The sequence below is a fragment of the Cydia fagiglandana genome, chromosome 8, assembly GCF_963556715.1.
Source record: "Cydia fagiglandana chromosome 8, ilCydFagi1.1, whole genome shotgun sequence".
Taxonomy (NCBI): Eukaryota; Metazoa; Arthropoda; class Insecta; order Lepidoptera; family Tortricidae; genus Cydia; species Cydia fagiglandana.
The window spans coordinates 3,052,564-3,075,113 of record NC_085939.1 but is presented as its reverse complement, the minus strand read 5'-3'; the positions used below and the strand labels follow the sequence as shown (position 1 = coordinate 3,075,113).

Below are 22,550 nucleotides of genomic sequence, written 5' to 3'. Positions count from 1 at the left end.
TCATCTTCAAACAAAAGTGCGTCCAAAAAAGTAACGCAACGCAAATTGTGCGTAAATTGTCTATGTGAGATCAAAAATAGTGATGTCCTGTTACAACTGATTAATCAATATAAACATCTATCGTTGATTGACTGCTTTATCGGTCACTTTTACAAATGTATTATTTTTTCATACAAATGAGACTATATAGGTACCGTGTTTTTTTTTGATTTCCGTTAATTTCAGGGGTGCATTCCTGAGCTTAAATCTAGTAACTTTCTCAAAGACACCGATATTCTAATTATATCCATTTCGGAGATAATCGACAATTTATTTTTTTCCTTTAAGGCCTCTACAAGCGTGTACACTTGCCTTAGGGCCGGTTTACATATTGATTAGTGTTTAGAATGAGTTCATGCATTTGCTACTAAACTTAAATACAATCTCGGTCGCTCGACGTTCGAAATGACATTGATATGTCACAGATTTCAATTGTTTGGTTGAGTTAAATGTAATGCCCGTGTTACAACATCGCTATATGCTACATTGAATTACTTTTTAAGCTTAATTTTTTTTTCAAAAAAAGCAAAAAAAAAATTTTTTTTCTGAAAATTAACTATGCCATTTAGTTCTCTTAAACGTACTTAACCATACCCCGAAGTTAACGGAATTCAATAAAGACACGGTGTATTAGCGCCTGTTGTACCTTGGATTTTCCTTTAGAGCGGACACAAATAAGAAAATAACGAAACTCATAAAAATCAAGACAATAAAAAGCGATATGACCATATATCGTAACACACCTGTTATAACCATAGAAATAAAAATGTGTCTCGATATATTTTGCTATCAATTCATATTTAATGCTGAGGGTCAAGCGCGAATCACGTTCAACGTGTTGTCTCTCTGCCGCACTTGTAAATTCGTACGTAAGTATGACAGGGAAGCAACACGTCGAACGTGGTTCGCGGTAGGCCCTCTGACTGTATTAAATTAAAGCCCAACATAGTTTCCGCGTGTATATGATAATAAAATATAGGTAATGACTAATGATAGAGTGAGATATTTATAGCTTGAAGGTGAAGGCCACCGGATTTCATGATGGTTACCGGCGTATTTATATCAGTAGGCTCGGTTTCAGAAATTAGATACCTACGATCGAATGGCATCAACCCATATAAATATACTTAGTCAACGACTCTGTAAGTCATCCGAAGAATATTTTAAAAGCCTTTTCACATTGTATAGTTCGTAGTTTTGTAACAGAGCCCGGCGGCTAATCCTATTGTCTATTGTTAAGTAAAACCGCATGTGCTACTTACCTGCAAAAAAGGGTCATACTTATTATATTTGGCACGCTCTCCGATAGTAACGCGCCTTTGTTACGCATCTCGAATCTCGATGACACATTTTAGACTGGTTCTGTAGCGTTCGACTCGCCGTCACTCAGTAACCGAAGTACGCAGGTTTTTATGCAGGTGGTTGTGGCACGTGGCACGAGCGGTTAGTGCCGGCGAGTCGAACACTACAAAACCAGTCTAAAATGTGTCATCGAGATGCGTAACAAAGGCGCGTTATCGGAGAGCGCACCTACACTGGTTTTTTGAGCGTTGGACTAGCCCGCGCTTAGGTGCCAAATAGAATGAGTATGACCCTTTTTTGCAGGTAAGTAGCACGGGCGGTTTTACTTAACAATAGACAATAGGATTAGCCGCCGGGCTCTGTTACAAAACTACGAACTATAACCGAAGTATGCAGGTGGTTGTGGCACGTGGCACGAGCGGTTTTACTTAACAATAGACAATAGGATTAGCTCGGGCTCTGTTACAAAACTACGAACTAATGTGAAAAGGCTTTTTTAATACAGTTGCTCAAAAAGTGCTACTTTACGTAGCTGTTTAGCGTGCGGAAAGTTGGTTATCTCGAACTAGTGCTTTTTACTTTTCCAATTTTTTTAAATTTATACTTGTTCCAATTCACGACTACTTATTGATGAGTGTTAATATTAGTTTCCTTTAAACGTCGTAATCAGCATAAAAACCTACCGTTAATGTAAGAATACGAAAATATTACATATTTCATATTTAATTACTTACCTCTTCATTATTATAACACGTTTATTTTTTAATATTCAATATTGAAAATTCCGTTCTTAAGGTGGTTCGCTTTTCATACAAAATTCAATCAAAGCTCATTAAGTAACTACACACTATTAGTACACAAATATTTCCGCATTTATCTTCTTTCGAATATTCGTTTGCGCGAAATTAACAGGAAAACAATGTTTCATACAGAAATCATGCAAAAATCATAGTTAACTTTTCATCAATTTTACGTATGTGTGTGTCACAAATGTCGTGTACAGATACATTTGCGACGTTGCCATACCATTTCCGACGTTGCCGGGCTGACCACGGCTCGAATTTGGAGTGCCGTCATGTTTAGTGCAATTTTGTTGACACTGATATTTGACAGGTAGTTAATTGATCTAAGCGAGAAGTTCGTCAGCTTAGCTAAGAACTATCATGGCGTGTTATGCAAACAGTCGCTTTTTTGCTTGCAAACGGAAGATTCCCGGTTCGATCCCCAGTCATTGTATGCTGGAACATAACTTTTTGTATTTTTGTTACACCTAAATTTCGTATTGTTTTTTTATTTTTATTTAATTTTTCTTATTATCATAAATCGATTATTAAGTATGGGCTACACGTATTCTTTTATTTTTACAAAGATAATTAGAAATTATACTCTTCCTAATCAAATTGATTTTTACAATCAGGACATCCTCACTGAAATAAAAACCGGGCAAGTGCGAGTCAGACTCGCGCACAAAGGGTTCCGTGCCATAATGCAAAAAAAAAACAAAAAAAACCGGCCAAGTTCGAGTCGGACTCGCGCACGAAGGGTTCCGTACCATAAAGCAAAAAAAAAAACGGAAAAAAATGCAAAAAGAAAACGGTCACCACCCCGCCCGACGTTGCTTAACTTTGGTCAAAAATCACGTTTGTTGTATGGGAGCCCCATTCAAATCTTTATTTTATTCTGTTTTTAGTATTTGTTGTTATAGCGGCAACAGAAATACATCATCTGTGAAAATTTCAACTGTCTAGCTATTACGGTTCGTGAGATACAGCCTGGTGACAGACGGACGGACGGACGGACAGCGAAGTCTTAGTAATAGGGTCCCGTTTTACCCTTTGGGTACGGAACCCTAAAAAGAAGTGTATAAAATTTCCTGTGGTTAAAAATAATGGATTTTGTCTATGAATGAAAAACACAATTATTACTATAGGTAGTTTGTTTTTTTTAGCATTAGAAATAAGGTAAACAATCTTGACGTGTCTTTTAATTGAAAAACACATTTTAAAAATAAGTTACGGCAAATATGTAACAATTATAAATCTAATACGATCATTTATATTCTTCTGCTTTCATAAGTAATCGTTTTTGATTTTAAAAAAACCTGATAACACTGAGTATGTGGGGGAAGCGCTGCTGGCCTAGCGGAAAGCAATTCGGAGGTCGCGGGTTCTAACCCCGGCTCGTACCAATGATTTTTCGAACTTTTGTACGAAATAGCATTTGATACCTACCTATTTATACACCGATACCTATTTTTCGGTGAAAGAAAACAATGTGAGGAAACCGGACTAATCCAAATAAGTTTACTCTCTGGGTTGGAAGGTCAGGGCAGTCGCTTTCGTAAAAACTAGTGCGCATGCCAATTCTGGGATTAGTTGCCAAGCGGAGATTGAATATCTGGGAGACCGACCAAAGCTTACAAAACATAAAAACTCAAAAATGCGCGTTTTCTCATAGACCTAGCTAAGAGATCAAACCCCTTATAGCAAATTTCATCGAAATCGTTAGAGCCGTTTCTGATACCATCCAAATATATAAATAAATAATTATATATCTAATAATTGCTCGTTTAAAGGTAAGATAACACAAAGGAGAAACAAAAAGAAATTACCTACTCGCACCAGTCTTGAACCCCAATCCTCTAGCACGTATTTCCACGAACATACCGTTACGCTATTGCAACATACTTACGTTGTGTGAAATTGTCTACTACAAGGATCACGGAAACACTGTTTGCATGTGTGAGTAATAGTAGGAAAAAGCGTGACAGCAACACTCCGTCGAATTAAAAAGGTGGTTTTTGCACAATGAAGTATTCAATGTTTATTTTAATAGTTCAATATTTACTTAAAGAGTGCGCGAAACATACTTTTAAGTATACAAATACCAAGACCATTTCACAAAAAAATAAAATCTGAAATTTTGCAAAAGTGGTGCCATCTAGCGAGAGTTAAGTTTTGAGTAACCTAGGCGAACCACCTTAATAAGTTGACTGAATGGAACGGAATAGCTGCCAAACGCCCATAGATATAATATACTTAAAGACGACGTCTAACCGAGCTGTCACTGTTACCACTTTTGTTTAGTGTACGATTAACAATGTTTTTCTTATTTTTTCGCAACTGTATTAAAAAACGTCGTTCGATACACGTGCGGAAATGACTGTCATTCTTCACTCGTCCCGAGTCTTGCCACTCGCCTGCGGCTCGTGGCAAGATATCTCGGTACTCGTGAAGTAATGACATACCTTCCGCACTAGCATCGAAATGTACTATTAAAATATTCTTCGGATGACTTACACAGTCGTTGACTAAGTATATATAGTTAAGTTATACGATCCGTTTTTTATTTTATTTATTTAGGATGTCGGATGGCCCGAGGGGCCACATCCTCGTATATATAATAAGTATAATTAAGATAGGTATACACAGATATTATTTGGCTGCTAATAGAGAGTGCCTTATGGCAGAAAGGCCGCCTTTGCGTTTACGCTTTCTTTTGAAAAATAAACAAGCTTAAAACAAGCCCGAGTCACGACTCCGCGACGTGCTCCGTACCATCCTACCATCACACGCATCATGACGTAGAGATAGGTAGAGGCATCAGCCGCCTGCAAATCAAAACTAGCAAAGACAAAAACCCCGTTCTTCTTCAATTCTCATCTACTCAAAGGTTAACTGGAAGCAATCCCTTAAAGGGATAAGTTCGCCTTTGTACTGCCTATCCTGTGCCATAAATTTGTGTTTTGTATTTTGTACAATAAAGAGTTTATACATACATACATACAAAAATGTAATAAGTACTGATTCGTCAACATAATATATGTAAGTAAATAGAAACATTGCTGAAAAGAATTTTGAAGAGGTTCAGGTAGAACAACGCAAGGTGTATTGGGTTTATTCTATAAAGTTTATCTACATTTTAGGAGTATGTCGTGCGACCGATTTCTATTTAAGATTTTTATTTTTTTCTGAGGGTGTTTAACTTCTGCTGTGACACTATAACGTGAATATTGTATGTACATAGGCACTGAAAGGTACGGCACTGGCGCGGGAAAGTAGCACCATAAAAACTTTTCTTAACTTTCCAGACGTAGGTACCTATCATTATATTTTTAGATTATAGTTAATCTCAGAAGCCCTAGAGGTTTCCAATAGTGGCATGCTTATAAAATTTAAACAGAATAAATAAGTAAACAAACTGTACTTGGTTTTAATATTGATTTCACTATTTTAAACCATTGAAGCTTGTCGTGGTAGTTGCATTATAACATATATAGTATAAAAAATTCACCTCTTTGCTACCGAATTCTCAAAAATTATTTCCCAGGAACTCGTCACCCTTTGCTACGTTGAAAGCTTTTCTAACGGGAAATTTTGTTTTCTTACAGCGTTAGTGGTGCGATTCATCACCCGCCGCTTCATCGGGGAATATGATCCCAATTTGGAGAAGATTTACGCGTTTCAATCTGTAATTGACAACGAGATGGTATATTTTGAAATATTGGACTCTGCGGGGGATCCTCATGTGAGTTATGTACCTATTCTCTTTAATAAAATTACGGCCACACACACACACACAAACTGGCCATGCACACCGGGGCCACAGGCGTGGCTCACTCCACGATTTCGTCGCTTTGCTACAGGTAGCTAAAAGTCCATTCGTTCGACCCCAATTTTGGGGATTGCCATAAGCCGCGCGTGGCGCTGTCGCCACCTAGCGGCTATATCTGTGCTGATCGTGACAGACGCGTTTTGTTAGAGAGTGAGTCTTCTGTACCTAGTACTATAATTTATTCTGTGCCGGGGCTCAAATAGTGATGAAATGGTTGCAGTCTTTTAAGTATTATTAAAAATACTCGATTCTTTTCGACTTCAAGGACTCAAGGACTACAAGGACAAGGAGGTGTGTTTTCTGCTGTTTTCGATTGCTACATACCTATGTTGATTTTAGAATCTAAATTCATTTTCTTTGCTTAAATTTGATAATTGGAAAGGCCCTTATTATTAATCCGTTATCAATATTTATTTTTGGCCCGATCGTGTCGAAATTCGATGTCGGAATCCAAGAGGCCTAAAATCGGATTTAATATACAAATATACTTTTGGTTTAAAATAGCTTTTAATTTAAAACCTCTTGAATGAATCTACATCATTGATCCTGTAAATCTGAATGGTGTCAAGTTTATACAGTCAGCAGCAGACGTTGCTAAGCGGGCGAGGTGTTCAAAATGATCTTGATACGAGTTTATTATTAAGAGAATAAGCGCGTGTCAATGTAATTTTTAACACCTCGCTCGCTTAGCAACTTCTGCTGATGCTGACTGCACATGGTACTGATAGAAGATTCATTGCAGTGTGTGATAGTGCGTGTGAAGACGAACTACTGTTTAGTAAGGCGAGTTTAGGTAATAAAGATTAGTGTTAAAGAGTACTAACTTGTTTGATTGTTTTATCCAGCTTTCCTACAGTTATAACGCACCAACCTCAAACGTCGGCCCGGCCGAACGAAACTCGCGGATTGGACGACTTACATGCTGCACCGCATGAGCCAATCACAGCTCCGATTCATGACGCACTGCGCGTGACCGACCGTATACAGATACGTTCTCGCCGCTCCCGCGCAGTCCGGCAACCGACGCGATACGATTAATATATGTCTAATGATAATATTTGTAAATCTCAACAGTATAAAGTGCTTAATTCTAATAAGATTCCAATAAGAACATTACGAGTGTAATTACTTAACAGAATACACTTTTTATTCAGTATCGGTGTCGTTTTCACTTTTAAATAGCCTCCTCATCCGAACCCCGAGCTAGCTGGCGCTACAAAATGGCTGCCCAAGTGTGAGGCTATAGTGAAAAAGTGGACTTTTGTGCCGTGATTCATTAAAATAAACAATATAGTGTAATAAAATGCCGCCTAAATCAAGGAGAAATCGACGTGTGTCGACGCCGACGCGAGATGACCTCGAGCCCGCTCGAGAAGGTTCTTTCACGAGAGATGACGTCGCGACGCTTGTGGATTCGTTGCAACGGTCGCAAACCAACGCCTTCAGGGAACTGCTGGAAAGCGTCATCTAGTGTCCGACCGAAGGTTCGGTTTCGGTTTCGGCCAGTTTCGGCCAAAAAATCATGTTTCGGCTGTAGTTTCGGTTTCGGCCAAAAAACGGCCGAACCTTTCGGCCGGGCCGAAACTTACGAAATGGTACTTCGGACAAAGACCAAAAGTTGGGGAATAAGTAGGACAACAATATTAATATCTACATATACTGATTCATGTATAGGTACAGAAATTAATTGGTTTATTATAAAACACAATTCCACTAATGAGGGCGCCACTGGACAGCCGACGCAGTTTTAAGAGGCTGTCAATACTTATAACGCGCACACTGTCTAATTGTATCGGAGTGAATGAGATAGCACTGTCGCATGTTACTGGGCCCTGGGCAAGAGAATATGAAAGAAAACTCATCATCTTCCTCGCGTAATCCCGGAATTTTTGCCGTGCCCTGGCAATGGGAATGGGAGCCTGGGGTCCAATAGACAACTAATCCCAAAAATTGATGTAGGCACTAGTTTTTACGAAAGCGACTGCCATCAGACTGACCTTCAAACCCAGAGTGTTAACTAGGCCTTATCGGGACTAGTCCGGCTTCCTCACGATGTTTTTCCTTCACCGAAAAGCAAATAGTAAATATCAAATGATATTTGTAGGTAAATAAGTTCCGAAAAACTTTTGCTTCGTCGAACGTCGAACGTCGACGAAACTGCGGTCTCGCTTTTTAATACAATGGACATTAGTTGGAGTCTGTGCTCAACTACTTATCCTGAAGCCTGAAGCACGGCTTTGACTTCGCATGAAAGTTCGCCTCACTGGGGCACTTCGGACTTTTAGGCCCAGGTGAAGATCGGTACCTGGCCTTGCGATATTGTTAACAAAATATTTCGCGCTCGCTGCGCTCGCGTTTTTGGTTGGTGTTTTGGTTGACCCTGTATCTACATGTTAGCTTGACTAGTGACTGAATAGAGTTAGACCAAGAAAATTCTGCAATGATTTTGATACGCAGTGCAACCAGTGCAAATGTTATTGGTACGTCATAATTTCATAGAAGTTTTGACGTTTAAAATAACACTTGCACTGCGTGTGTTATCAAAATCGTTGCAGAATTATCTTGGTCTTAGTAATTTTCTTAAAAAAACTGCTTAAGTAACATCAATTTCAAGGACATTCGGTGTTGACAGCCCCATAATATGTGTATAAAAGCGGTTTTATGACATTTTTCAACGATTTTATCAAGTCTACAAAAGTTTCGGTTTCGGTTTCGGCCGAAACTAGAGCCAAAGCCGAACATTCGGTTTCGGTTTCGGTTTCGGCAAAAAAACATGTTTCGGTCGGACACTAGCGTCATCACAACCTCTAGGCACCCGTCGTCGTCTACTACATCGACACCGTTTCCTGTAGAAGGAGGAAATTTCTCTCGCTGCAAAGCTCGATTCGCTGGAAATGCGGAAGAGTCCATCGAAGGTTTTATTGACGCCATTGAGGCCTACAAAGATTGTGCCAACATCTCGGACGATAACGCCATTCGTGGGTTATCAATGCTACTAACGCATTCAGCCGCAGATTGGTGGCAGGGCATAAAACCGGAGATAACTTCATGGGCCGAAGTCATTGATAGTTTGCGCCATACCTACGGCGACAATCGAGCTCCACCACAAGGCGAAGAAAATACACATGTTTTCGTCGCAAAGTGTAGAGCGTTGTTGGCAAAATTGCCGCGTAGCGAGTTGGCCGAGAAGGTACAATTGGATATGGTGTACGGACTGTTAAACAAACGTATACGCAAACGTGTTAAGAGGGAAGAGTGCACAACGTTTAAGATATTATTACAAAAGGCGCGCGCCGTCGAAGAATCGTTGAACGAGAGTACGAACGATACAAAGGCCGCCGCCGCTTCCAAGAACGTGAGCTACGCCTCGCCGAGTCGTCCCGTCGCCGTGTCAAAGCCGCCGCGCGCTACCGCGAGCGCGAGCGCCGCGCCGCCGTCCCGCGAGCCTCGCGCGCCTCCGCCGCGTCGTATAGATGATAACAGTGATAACAATACAGCGTCCGCGTCCGCCGCGAAATCTAAGTCGTATAGTAAGAAGTGCGGGTATTGTAAACGTTACGGCCACGTAAAAGAAGAATGTAGAAAACTAAATAAAGACTCTAGTGGTACGTCTAACGATAAAAATAATAACACATCAGATGTTAATGTCTTACGTTGTTATGGTTGTGGTCAAGTAGGTGTTATACGCGCAAATTGCGAAAAATGTAATGCTACTTTCTGTACTGTCAACTGCAGCATGGATTCGTCCAATCCAGGGTTAAAGGACACTGGTAAGCAGACTAAGAAGCTCTCCCCGGTGAGTAGTACTCTTATCTCTATACCTAAGGTTCAAAATGATAAGCTTGACGAGATCTTTTTGTCTCCCACTGATTTTCGACATGCACTTCCTGCAAATTTCTTTGGTGACGGTTTAGTAGCAAAGCCGGTGTTGCCCCGCGCCGCCGACAGCTCCCAGGATGACCCTGTAGTCGTTCAACAATCGTGCACACTTTTTGCAAAGTCCACTATTGATAACAGTGATAAGCAAGTAAATTGTCCCCTTAGTAAGGAAATGTCATTTTGCACCGTGTCAAATAATATTAGTAACATCCCTGTGCTGCCAGATCAGGTCAATGACGCCAAATCTAGGTTGACTACAGCTGTTTTAGGATCAGCTGATAACAGTAATAAGAATGGTCACAATATAACTAAATACAGTAAGTCATCTTCGGGTCACAGTATAGATAATTCCAGTAACTCAACCACGCCTTGTGAGGGAATTTTATTTTCAGCTGTGGACTTTTCAGGGACAAACCAGAAGGATGAGGACTCCAAGGAGCCTACACCTGGAGCCCTAATGGACCAGAATGACTCTGAGGACCCCGTGTTGGATTTATTTGACACATATGAGGAATACACAAAAAGGCATCAGCGGCCAATTTTAGGGATTGGAATCCTGGACATGCAAGGTATTGCCTTAGTGGATACAGGCGCAAAGAGAAGCTTGGCAAGTCGAAAGCTCTACTCACTGTTACTTGAGAGACAGCAACAGTTCTGCGAGAAGCAAATGAGAGTGACATTAGCCGATGGTGTAACTCAACTTAGAAATGTGCTCAAAATTACCTTAGATGTCAAAGTGAAGGATAGAGTGATACCTCAAGAGTTCCTGATCTTACCTGAAGCTGAAGAAAATGAAACTTTACTGGGAATCGATTTTCTAAAAGCATCTAGGCTCGACCTGGACTTTGATAACCATACTTGGTGTTTTCCAGATGGTGAGAAATATCCCATACAGTATGAATCTGACATGCCAACGCAATTGTCAATTGCTGCAAGCAATATACTTCATGCTGAAGAAGGATCAATGCTCAGCGAAGGTGAAAAGATGAAATTAGCCGAAGTGTTAGAGAGGAATAGTGCAGTCTTCAGTCTAGGGGGAGCGCCCACTCCAATTGTTGAACATCATATAGACACAGGAGACCATGCACCTATATCTGTACCTCCATACCGGCTCACACCTGCAAAGAAAGAAATAATGAAAGCGGAGATTGAGAAGATGCTACGGGAAGGGATAATAGAGGAATGTGAATCTGCATGGACCTCACCGGCAGTTCTTGTCCCTAAGAAGAATAATACTGTCAGATTCTGTGCTGATTATAGAAAGCTGAATAGCGTCACAAAGACAGATAACTATCCCTTACCCTTAATTGATGAGCTGCTGCAGTCGACCGGAAGACATTGCTACATAAGTACCATAGATCTGAGATCTGGATACTGGCAAGTCAGTGTGAATCCAGCTGATCGGGATAAGACTTCAGTGATCACACCATTCGGTACCTACCGTTTCGTACGAATGCCATTCGGTTTAAAGAATGCACCTGCAACCTTCCAGCGGTTGATGGATAAGTTCAAATCCGGTGCCAGCTTGCAAAATACTACAGTTCTAGCTTACCTGGACGATCTCCTGGTTATATCTGACAGTTTCGAGAAACACCTGCAAGACCTGCAACTTGTGTTCGACCGACTACGTCAGTTTGGCTTAAGAGCAAACCGAGAGAAATGTGTTTTTGCTTGCAAAGAGGTCAAGTACCTTGGACACCTCATCACCCCAGATGGTATTAAGCCAGATAATGGGAAAGTTGAAGCAATATTAGCCATGAAGGAGCCAACTAATCTCAAGCATCTCCGGACATTTCTCCAAACCTGCGCTTGGTTCAGAAAATTTGTTCCAAATTTCTCAGCGGTAGCTCAGCCGCTTACCAAGCTTACAAAGAAAAATGAACCATGGAAATGGCAAGACGAGCAACAACAGGCTTTTACGGAGCTCAAGACCAGATTAACTTCTGCTCCGATCCTGGTGCAAGCGGATTACAGCAAACAATTTATTCTACGGACTGACTCGAGTAACTATGCTCTTGGAGCTTGTCTTATGCAAGGCGAAGGACATGATGAGCGTCCCATTGAGTATGCCAGCAGGCTGCTCACTCCAGCAGAACGCCGTTACAGCACAACTGAGAGGGAGTGTTTAGCTGTAATCTGGGCGGTTGAGAAGTACCGGCCCTATATTGATGGTCATACAGTTTTAGTGAAGACGGATCATCAGCCGTTGAAATGGCTGTTGACTCACAAGTCACCAAGTGGTCGCCTTATCCGGTGGGCACTTAAACTGCAAGGTTTTGACATCAAATATGAATACACACCTGGAAAGGCCAATGTCATAGCAGACACATTGAGTCGACCTGTCTGCGATGAAAACTCCAAAGAAGAATGTGGAGTCTGCTCTATTATTATTGATATTCCACAAGTTAACCCGACGGAACTACGTACTGCACAGCTCGAAGATCCAGAAGTCGCCAAGATTATTCAAGACCTGGAAGACTCTGATCCTATTAACTCGACCAGATGGCTAGAGAGAGGATATGTCATGGCCCAAGGGATTCTCTACTATTACAATCCCAACTCTGAGTCGGAGGAAGCTCAGCTGGTAGTACCTAACTCTATGAAGGAGGCCGTCCTAAAAGAGTACCACGACGCCCCAACAGCTGGTCATCAGGGCGTGGAAAGGACTCTCGCACGCATCTGTCAAAAGTATTACTTTACAGGAATGCGCAAGTACATCACGGAATATTTAAAACTATGTGAAGAATGCCAACGTTACAAGATAAGTAACCAGAAGCCTATGGGACTACTACAGACCCCAGTGCTTAATCAAAGAGGAGAGGTGCTTGCTATAGACCTCTTTGGCCCTCTACCTGAAGGAGACAATGGAGAGAAATGGGTGCTGCTCATCGAGGACACGGCTACACGCTGGGTGGAGCTGATAGCCCTCAAGGACGCCACAGCAGAAGTCTGCGCTCCAGCCCTTATCGAGCAGTACTTCCTACGGTATGGATTCCCAAGAAGAATCATTTCTGACAACGGAGTTCAGTTTGTCTCAGCTGTGATGCAGCAGACCATGTTCTTGCTGGGAATCAAGCAGAATTTAATACCACTCTATCATCCTGAGGCCAACCCAGCAGAACGCAAGAATAGAGACCTCAAGATTCAACTCTCTATTTTAGTGAAGAACAATCATCGTGCGTGGCCCAAGTTCCTGCCAGAGATCAGGTTCTCGATGAATAGTGCTCTTTGTGCCACCACTGGATGCAGTCCAGCTCACATGATGTTCGCTCGAGAGATGAGGACTCCTTTTGATGCCCAACGTGATTTAAAGGCTATTCTGTCAAAAGAAAACTTTCTGCCGCAAATAACTCCTTACTTGAAGAAGTTCCTCGAAAACTGGGATGTTATAAAGGAGAAAGCTGTACGCCAGCAGGACCAGAAGAAAAGCGACGCTGACCAGCACCGACGGCAGTCACCTTTGTTTTGCGTTAATGACCTAGTTCTGGTAGACACTCATTTGCTTAGTAACGCTTCTAAAGGTTTAACAAAGAAATTCATGCCCAAACGGGATGGTCCCTATCGCATTAGTAAAATAATTAGTCCAACTTCTTATGTTATAGCTGACGTACAAACCAATACCGACCTGGGTAAATACCATAGTTCTGATTTGACACCATTCACACCAGGTCAAGGTATTCCTTCGGTGCCTGTCCAACCACGGCGACTACGTGGTCGCCCTCGTAACTTAGCGCGAGATGATAGTGTTACCAAGTCCCCAACGGGTCGTTCTGGGAACTTGGAGGGGGAGTGTATAACGCACCAACCTCAAACGTCGGCCCGGCCGAACGAAACTCGCGGATTGGACGACTTACATGCTGCACCGCATGAGCCAATCACAGCTCCGATTCATGACGCACTGCGCGTGACCGACCGTATACAGATACGTTCTCGCCGCTCCCGCGCAGTCCGGCAACCGACGCGATACGATTAATATATGTCTAATGATAATATTTGTAAATCTCAACAGTATAAAGTGCTTAATTCTAATAAGATTCCAATAAGAACATTACGAGTGTAATTACTTAACAGAATACACTTTTTATTCAGTATCGGTGTCGTTTTCACTTTTAAATAGCCTCCTCATCCGAACCCCGAGCTAGCTGGCGCTACACAGTACATTTTCGACACCAACATTTGACATGTTTTTTTTTTAAATCATTAATTTACAATTCATCGTTTTATTCAAATCATACAATTACATAAACCATGAATACAACTAAACCTAATAGAAATTAAAACTTATACCTAAACATATTCAATCATCAAATTAATAAATTAAAAACACAGCCCTGTTTAAATTGTATTTGTGTTAACGTTTTGAAGAAGCTGATGCTTTTCGTAGTGAGCAATTTTTAAACCCCCTTAATTACGGCAACGTCACATTTTTAAACAGATATAAACTGCACCGAGCCTAATTTGAGATTTATAATTCAAATTACTTTTCTTTGTTTTGTCAGTCTTAATTTAATTGTATTGTTTTTTGTTTGAGTGTAATGAATAAGTAACTAATTATGGTTTATTTGTCCAGGAGAGCGAGTATACAAATTTGGAGAGCAACATCAGGTGGGCCGAGGCGTTCATCCTCATGTACTCCGTGACGGACAAGTGCTCCTTCGACGAGTGCCATCGGCTCAAATTCCTAATCAACTATAACAAAAGGCGGCGCAGGATAGCTTCATCTATGAAGGTTCGTTTCACCAAGAGCCCTGAGAACATAGCCGCCGTTATACTATCGAAGTTATGGCTCCTCTGTCCTCTACACGATAGGCCAGCGAAGGGACGCATTTATGCGTTAGAGAGACCAAGTGATATTGTTCTCTCATTCTACCACATGACTGCATCCCTTGGAGTGGCCGGCGCTGGTCCATCGTGTAGAGGAGTCATTACGCACTCATTTTAATATAACACGCCTAAATAACATGATACCTTGGCATAGACATTAAAATAGCATACCTATACGTTACGCATACATATCAATTTCGGGTATATAGCGGAAGCAGTTATAAAGTTGACCCAAAAATTTTTTATTAAGCTATGAGCTTCATCACATATGTTCCTTGAGTAATTCTAAGCATTTCAAGCCTGGGAGCCAATAAGAAATGTGTGTCTACTCGGATTTGTAATGGATTCAAACTTTCAACCCCTTTTTAACCCTGTTAGGGGATGAATTTTACAAAACGCTGAAATTACTTTTCCTGTCTTTTAATAATATCCCCAAATACAAAGATTCAAGTCTCGCGTTCGAAATTTTTTTTGATATCCATACAAACTTCCAACTCCTTTTTCACCACCTTAGGGGATGAATTTTCAAAAACGCTGAAATTAGTTTTCTTGTATTTTAATAATATATCGTTTTACGAAGTTTCAAATTCCTAGCTTAAAATAAAACTTGAACCCCATACAAACTTTCATCCCCTTTTTAACCCCCTTAGGGGTTGAATTTCACAAAATCGCTTCTTATCTCTGGTATACTTTATAAATGTAATCTAGTGTGCAAATTTCAACTTTCTATCTTTTGTAGTTTCGGCTCCGCGTAGCAAAAATCTCCAACCAAATTTTTCACCTTTTTACGTTTTTCTTGTAAAATTACTATGAAATTGAAAAAAACAAATATCAGCAATGCATTCTACGTCTTTGGTTTATACGAAAATGATACCAAACTTGCCCTAGTACCCACCAGGATCAGAGTAGATTTTTTTTAAAGATGACGGGTGGCGGCCGTCTTTGTACCCCACCCTCCCCCCCACTTCAGGCTAGAAATGCTTAGAATTACTCAAATATCAGATGTGATGAAGCTCATAGCTTAATAAAAAAATTTTTGGGTCATGTATGGCAGCGTTACATAACTGACTCCAGTAATAGGTATATATAGGTATTAGTTTTCATTGCTAGAAATTGTAATATCTAGACACGCGGCAGCGTGTCAAGCCAAGTTCAAGCAAAGGAACTGGCTAGCCAGCGCCGAGTGTAATATTACACGCACCACTTGATGCCACTTTTGACCCTTTTATAACTCAAAACATCTTTAACGTAAACACATAAAACTACGTGTGTGTGTGTTTAATTATATCCATAAGGACATCTAGAAGCCCAAATTTCATGAAGCTAGCTCAAACGGTTATAAAGATATGAAGGTCAAAAAGTCGTAAATTTTGGCATTGACTGACTGACTTATAGTACCTAAACCTAACCTACTTCCAGATGAGCTAGAAAGATGAAATTTGGAATCCAGCTCGGTTATTGTGTGCAAGCGTAGGAAAAAATCTAAAAATAAAAAAAAGTTAAAAAATGGGGGGGGTCCCCATACAAAAAAAAAACATTTTTTATTGTTACTGACATATAAGTACCTAAACCTAACCTACTTCCAGATGACCTAGAAGGATGAAATTTGGAATCCAGCTCGGTTATTGTGTGTAAGCATAGGAAAAAATCTAAAAAATAAAAAAAAGTTAAAAAAATAGGGGGGTCCCCATACAATTTTTTTTTTATTGTGACTGACATATAGTACCTAATCCTAACCTACTTCCAGATGACCTAGAAGGATGAAATTTGGAATCCAGCTCGGTAATTGTGTGTAAGCGTAGGAAAAAATCTGAATATAAAAAAAAAGTTAAAAAGTAGGGGGGGGTCCCTATACAAAAAAAAATTTTTTAATTGTAGCGTTGGAACCGTTACAAGCAGATATTTGAAACTATCCCAATATATGTATTATTATATTTGCTATGTAAAAGAAATATAAAAATAAAGTTAAGTCAAAAAATAAGTGGTGTCCCCATACAAAAAACTTGTAATACGCGCTAAACAACCGGCCAACGGTGTGTCGTCGGCGGCGCGCGGCACCACATAATTATACAAAGAACAGACGTAAAAACCATGCAGCGGAAACACAAGAAAAAACATTAAATCTCAATACCTGCCTAGTTTTCTTTACAAAAAGTATTGATATCCCACCAAAACATAAATGTAAAAAAGGAGAGCCAAGTTCAATACAAAAATTATGCCTGGCTGTGGGCTTCGCCGCAAAAAGAATGGAGATCTAAATGAGTGCCAAGTTCTATGCAAAATCCAGGAACAAAATAACATTATAAACAAGTATTAAACTCTATTTCTTTGCTTTATTTGATACCTATAACAATTGATGTTTTTTTTTTTGTTAGCCTGGCTAAGTGTCCCACTGCTGGGCAAAGGCCTCCCTCGCCCATGTTATTTAAAAAAAACGGCCAAGTGCGAGTCGGACTCGCGTTCCAAGGGTTCCGTACATTACTCAATTTTTAACAATGTATTTTTTATATGTGAAACGCGAGTGAATTGCCTTTAAAAAACCCGTAGGGGTCGGATCAAAAACTAAGTAATTAGTCCGACTCACGCTTGATTGTATATTTCTAATAGGTTTTCTTGTCATTTATGGGTAAAGACCTATATTAAGTATTTCTTTCAAAATTTTAGACCCAGTAGTTTCGGAGATAAAGGGGGGGGGGATTTTTTGCCTATTTTCTTGGATTACTTCTAAACTGTTTATTTTAAAATTATAAAAAAAATATATTTGAGATTCTTATAATGAGCTTTCATTTGATATGTAACACGATATAGTATTAAAAACTTTATTTTTTAATTTTCTCATTTACCCCCCCAAAAGAGGCTCCTATGTTTAAAATTCATTTGTTTACGTTACATGTCCGTCTTTGGGTCACAATCTTACATATGTGTACCAAATTTCAACTTAATTGGTCTATTAGTTTCGGAGAAAATAGGCTGTGACAGACAGACAGACAAGTGATCCTATAAGGGTTCCGTTTTTTCCTTTTGAGGTACGGAACCCTAAAAATGTGAGATCTTAAAGTAGGTTAGATTTGGCTTGGCCAGTTTTTATCAGAATTACAAAATATATACAGGGTGGAAAGGCACGACGATCCTTCCCGGAAGTATTAGGTCGTTTAAGTGATACAGAGCAGATTGGTAATGGTAAGAATCGTTAATTGAGTAAAAAATAAAAATACAAAATTTTCTACTTTTTAACTGTGGTGATAACCCTATAACATGTGCACATGACGGCTAGATTAAGGATCTCCGTCGGGAAAGCTCGGGACTTTACGCTTTTTTCCGATCGTTGACATAATCGCAATGATGTATGAATGAGGCATAAATGACAAATAAATCAAATGAATGCAAAAATAATGCAAAAATATTACAAACAATTTTATTACTTTCTTAGATAATTACTTTTTGCCAATATTTTACACTATCTTATCTTCACATTCGGTGTTCAAATGTACCTCCGTGTCTTATAACCGCCGTGTACGCCGCAGCCCGCACCCGAGCCCGCGCACATTGCCCATGCGATAGTGTACTATGCTCTTCGTCATTTTTCCTCCGCAGATTGTCAAAAGCAGCAATAAGCCTTTGATGTCTCATTTCATCCGCAGTTTCACATTCCGTTTGGTACACCATATCTTTTACACAACCCCACAAATTTAAATAACCACCAGCATCTAACAACTGCATTTTTATTTGAAGAATATGACATTAGATAAGTAAAGTTCAATGACAATTTAATTTCAAATATAAGACGTCTTGTCTAGGTATTTCCTACCACGCAAGAAGGTTTCTTAGTTAGGTATTTAAGATGTATTTATTCTTGATTTATTCTTAGTATTTCATTTTTGCAAGTTCATTTGGTGCGTCAAACACAATCTACTTGTAATTTTTATTATTTTAGATAGTTTCCAATTATTCGAAAATAATTTTGTGAAACGTGTTAAAAAACTAAAACCTTTTTTATCAGTCAAGGAAACCAGAGATATTTATAAGATAATTGCGTACTTTTGAGTGGTTGTCAATGTCACAATTTGAACAGTCGTTGTAAACAATGTTGTGGTTAGTATTATTAATTTATTAATATTAAGGAATAACATAACTACTTCATTCAAGTATTGAACAAGTGGAACCACTAAGAAAGCGAAAATCCTGCAACGATTCTTACCGTGTTGTAAGCAGACCTAAGAATGGTTAGATGGCAACAAATAAGCATAATTTCCTGTCATATACTGATTGTTTACAAGTAAGTTCATTGACCCTGTCACCTGTTAGGGTTAGAACAAAGTAGTTTTTTGCATGGATGTTTAAAAGGCCATAATTTAGAAACGGTTGCCCATATTAACATAGTTTCTATGGAGAAAATATAGAGCTTAGGCTAAACAATCCCCCTTTTGCGGAAAGGATCGTCGTGCCTTTCCACCCTGTATATATATATAAATAAATAAATAAATAAATAAATAAATAAATATTAGGGGACATCTTACACAGATCAACCTAGCCCCAAACTAAGCAAAGCTTGTACTATGGCTGCTAGGCGACGATATATGTTGAATAACTTTATAAAATGACTGATGAAATGAAAACTGGCCAAGTCAAATCTAACCTACTTTAAGATCTCACATTTTTTTTAATAACAGCAATTGCTATAGGTATCAAATAAAGCAAAGAAATAGAGTTTAATACTTGTTTATAATGTTATTTTGTTCCTATAAATACATATTTGGATTTTGCATAGAACTTGACACTCATTTAAATCTCCATTCTTTTTGCCGCGAAGCCCACAGCCAAGCATAATTTTTGTATTGAACTTGGCTCGCCTTTTTAGGGTTCCGTACCCAAAGGGTAAAACGGGACCCTATTACTAAGACTTCGCTGTCCGTCCGTCCGTCCGTCCGTCTGTCTGTCACCAGGCTGTATCTCACGAACCGTGATAGCTAGACAGTTGAAATTTTCACAGATGATGTATTTCTGTTGCCGCTATAACAACAAATACTAAAAACAGAATAAAATAAAGATTTAAGTGGGGCTCCCATACAGCAAACGTGATTTTTGACCAAAGTTAAGCAACGTCGGGCGTGGTCAGTACTTGGATGGGTGACCGTTTTTTTTTTGCATTTTTTTGTTTTTTTTTTTGCATTATGGTACGGAACCCTTCGTGCGCGAGTCCGACTCGCACTTGCCCGGTTTTTTACATTTATGTTTTTGGTGGAATGTATATTTACACAAATATACAGCGAGTAGTTTTACTTGCAAATTAAGAGCTTAACTTCGAATGCATGGCGGTGGCACGAGTAAGTAGCACTTAGCATGAAACAGGGTGGTCTGACTCTACATCTCTCAAACTATAATAGTAAATTCACGCTTGTTTGTCACTGTCATAGATTAAGGGGGCCCGCTGCTTTATCTAGTAATCTATTTCAATATATTGGTCTGTGATTACCTATATTAGACGGCTTGTTAATTTAACTGTCTCGCGCACCGGGCGGTCCAGCAATTCTCCTGAATCATTATAGATATAAGAATACTCTTTATTGGCACACCTCAGTGAAAGATACAGCTTAAACAAAAACAATTGATTAAAGATAGAGGCAGACAACACGCGGTCTTATCGCGAAAGATCGACTTCCACCTTTTCATCTTTGATTTCCTTTTCCTTCTTTCCTTGACTTATATAATTTGCTTCGAGGACAAAAGTAAAATTTCACGAATAAACACGTGGAACATCATATTCCCTGAATTGTCGTTTCTTTATAATGGTATTTGTATCTATAGACACAATTTGGTGCACAACACAAATATATCCAATTACCTACGTAACAAAAACATGCCTGATGAATAGTGAAGTAAATTGTTTTCTTTTATCCAGTGTAAATATTTTTATCGTGAATTCGGCATTGGTCCCATAGTACCTTAAAACTTGTTAAGTTTCTAAAAATTCACTAGGCAGAGTATGGCCGCCATATCTATACTTCGTATAAAAAATAATTATAAGCACACATTACTAGTGGTTTTATGAGCTTGGCTTCGCCCACATGGCTTCGCCATTTCGAAAATAAAAAAAAAGTGTTTCAACGATAATTTCCATAAATTGCTTACAAAATTTCACGAGAATCGATTGAGAAATGTGAACTGTTCCTAGGGGAGAACCGCCGGACATACGAAAATATGGTAACATTCCATTTCTAACCGCAGCTGCACTACTAGTACTGAACGCGTCGCTGTTAAAGTGACATTCCATTTCCAACTGCAGCTGCAATACTGTTCATTTTACTATGGAAACGCGTCGCTGTCATTGTCAATTTCCATAGTAAAATAAACAGTATTGCAGCTGCAGTTGGAAATGGAATGTCACTCTATTGTCAATTTCCATAGTAAAATGAACAGTAATGCAGCTGTCGTTAGAAACGGACTGTCACCTATAGTGTTAGTCCTATATAGTGTTGCCAAAGCTGAACACGCTTTGTGCTCGCTCGGTCAACAAGCACACATGTAATAAATTGTATCGTTGCAGGGTAGCGTCCTGGAGACGCCAGTGGTGCTGGTTGGCAACAAGGTGGACCAGCCCGGCGACCGCATGGTGACCACCGAGGAGGGCCAGCGGCGCTGCAAGGAGATTGGCTGCGTGTGCTTCCACGAGATCTCCGTCCGCGAGAGCATTGACCAGGCGAGTGCTGCGAGTAGCAAAGACCACCTCAACTAAGACAATCGAGGTCACCACGCATAAGCACTCCCGTACAAATTTAGTATACATTAGTATATAATATTTAAGAAAATAAAACCGACTTCTTTGGGGGCCGGTGAAAGATTATAGTAGATAGTACACTATGTAGAAAAGGAGGTAAAACCACCCATTTTTCTACTAGCATTTCGCTTCTGTAATGGCTCCTCTACAGAATGGGCCAACGCCGGCCACTCCAAGGGACGCAGCCATGCGGTAGAAAGAGATAGCAATATTACTTGCTCCCTCTAACGCATAAATGCGTCCCTTGGAGTGGCCGGCGTTGGCCCATCGTGTAGAGGAGCCATAAGGGTCGTAGTTCTAGCCTAAGCTAACCCACTTCTCAGATAGCAGTTCGGTTCTGTGAGGATCGCAGTTCGAACCTAATCAAACCCACTTTTCAAGTAGCATTCCGTTTCTGTAAGGCTCGCAGTTTCAACCTAACCTGCCCTTGTTCGGTTCTGTGAGGATCGCAGTTCAAACCTAACCTAACCCACTTAATGGCGCATGCGGTGCGGTGTACGGGGGTTTAAGCGGGAGGGGTTAGTAAGATTGGCATCATCATACTTTATACCTACATTTTATGGTAGGTAATCATAGTGGTTTATTTAGTTAAGGTATCATAGTGGTTTTCCGGGCCAAGGTCCGGGTCCGAGTCCGGGTCCGAGTCCGAGTCCGAGTCCGAGTCCGAGTCCGAGTCCGGATCCGAGTCCGGGTCCGAGCCCGAGTCCGAGTCCAGGTCCGAGTCCGAGCACTTCATCAAATGCGACAGTTTTTAATGTAAATGCTTGATTTTATGATGAAAATACAGAAAATTCTATACGTATGCCTTTAAGATTTGAGGAGTTCCCTCGATTCCTTATGGATCCCATCATCAGAACTCGAGCTTAACAAAAGTGTGGCTTAAAAACTTAACTTGCTTAACGAACATAACGAAGAGGAAAAATCGCCAAACGTGAACTATGCGTCGTTGAAGAGTTCTGTTCTGATCATCATCAGCAGTTCCACTTCATCAAATGCAATGAAAATGCTTGGTTTTCTGATGTAAATATAAAAATCTCTATACGCATGCCTTTAAGATTTGAGGAGTTCCCTTGATTCCTCATGGATCCCATCATCAGAACTCGAGCTTGACAAAAAT

The 22,550-nt window shown here is 40.0% G+C and overlaps 1 protein-coding gene across 1 annotated transcript in view; it reads left to right on the top strand.

Annotated features, from left to right (window-relative positions):
* The window catches only part of LOC134666454 (ras-related and estrogen-regulated growth inhibitor), a 40,531-nt gene that overhangs the window by 6,388 nt on the left and 11,593 nt on the right, over positions 1-22,550 (top strand). Inside the window, exons 3-5 of the mRNA XM_063523616.1 lie at positions 5,732-5,868; positions 14,405-14,563; positions 21,203-21,355. Coding sequence (XP_063379686.1) covers positions 5,732-5,868; positions 14,405-14,563; positions 21,203-21,355 — 449 coding nt within the window. The remainder of the gene's footprint in view (positions 1-5,731; positions 5,869-14,404; positions 14,564-21,202; positions 21,356-22,550) is intronic.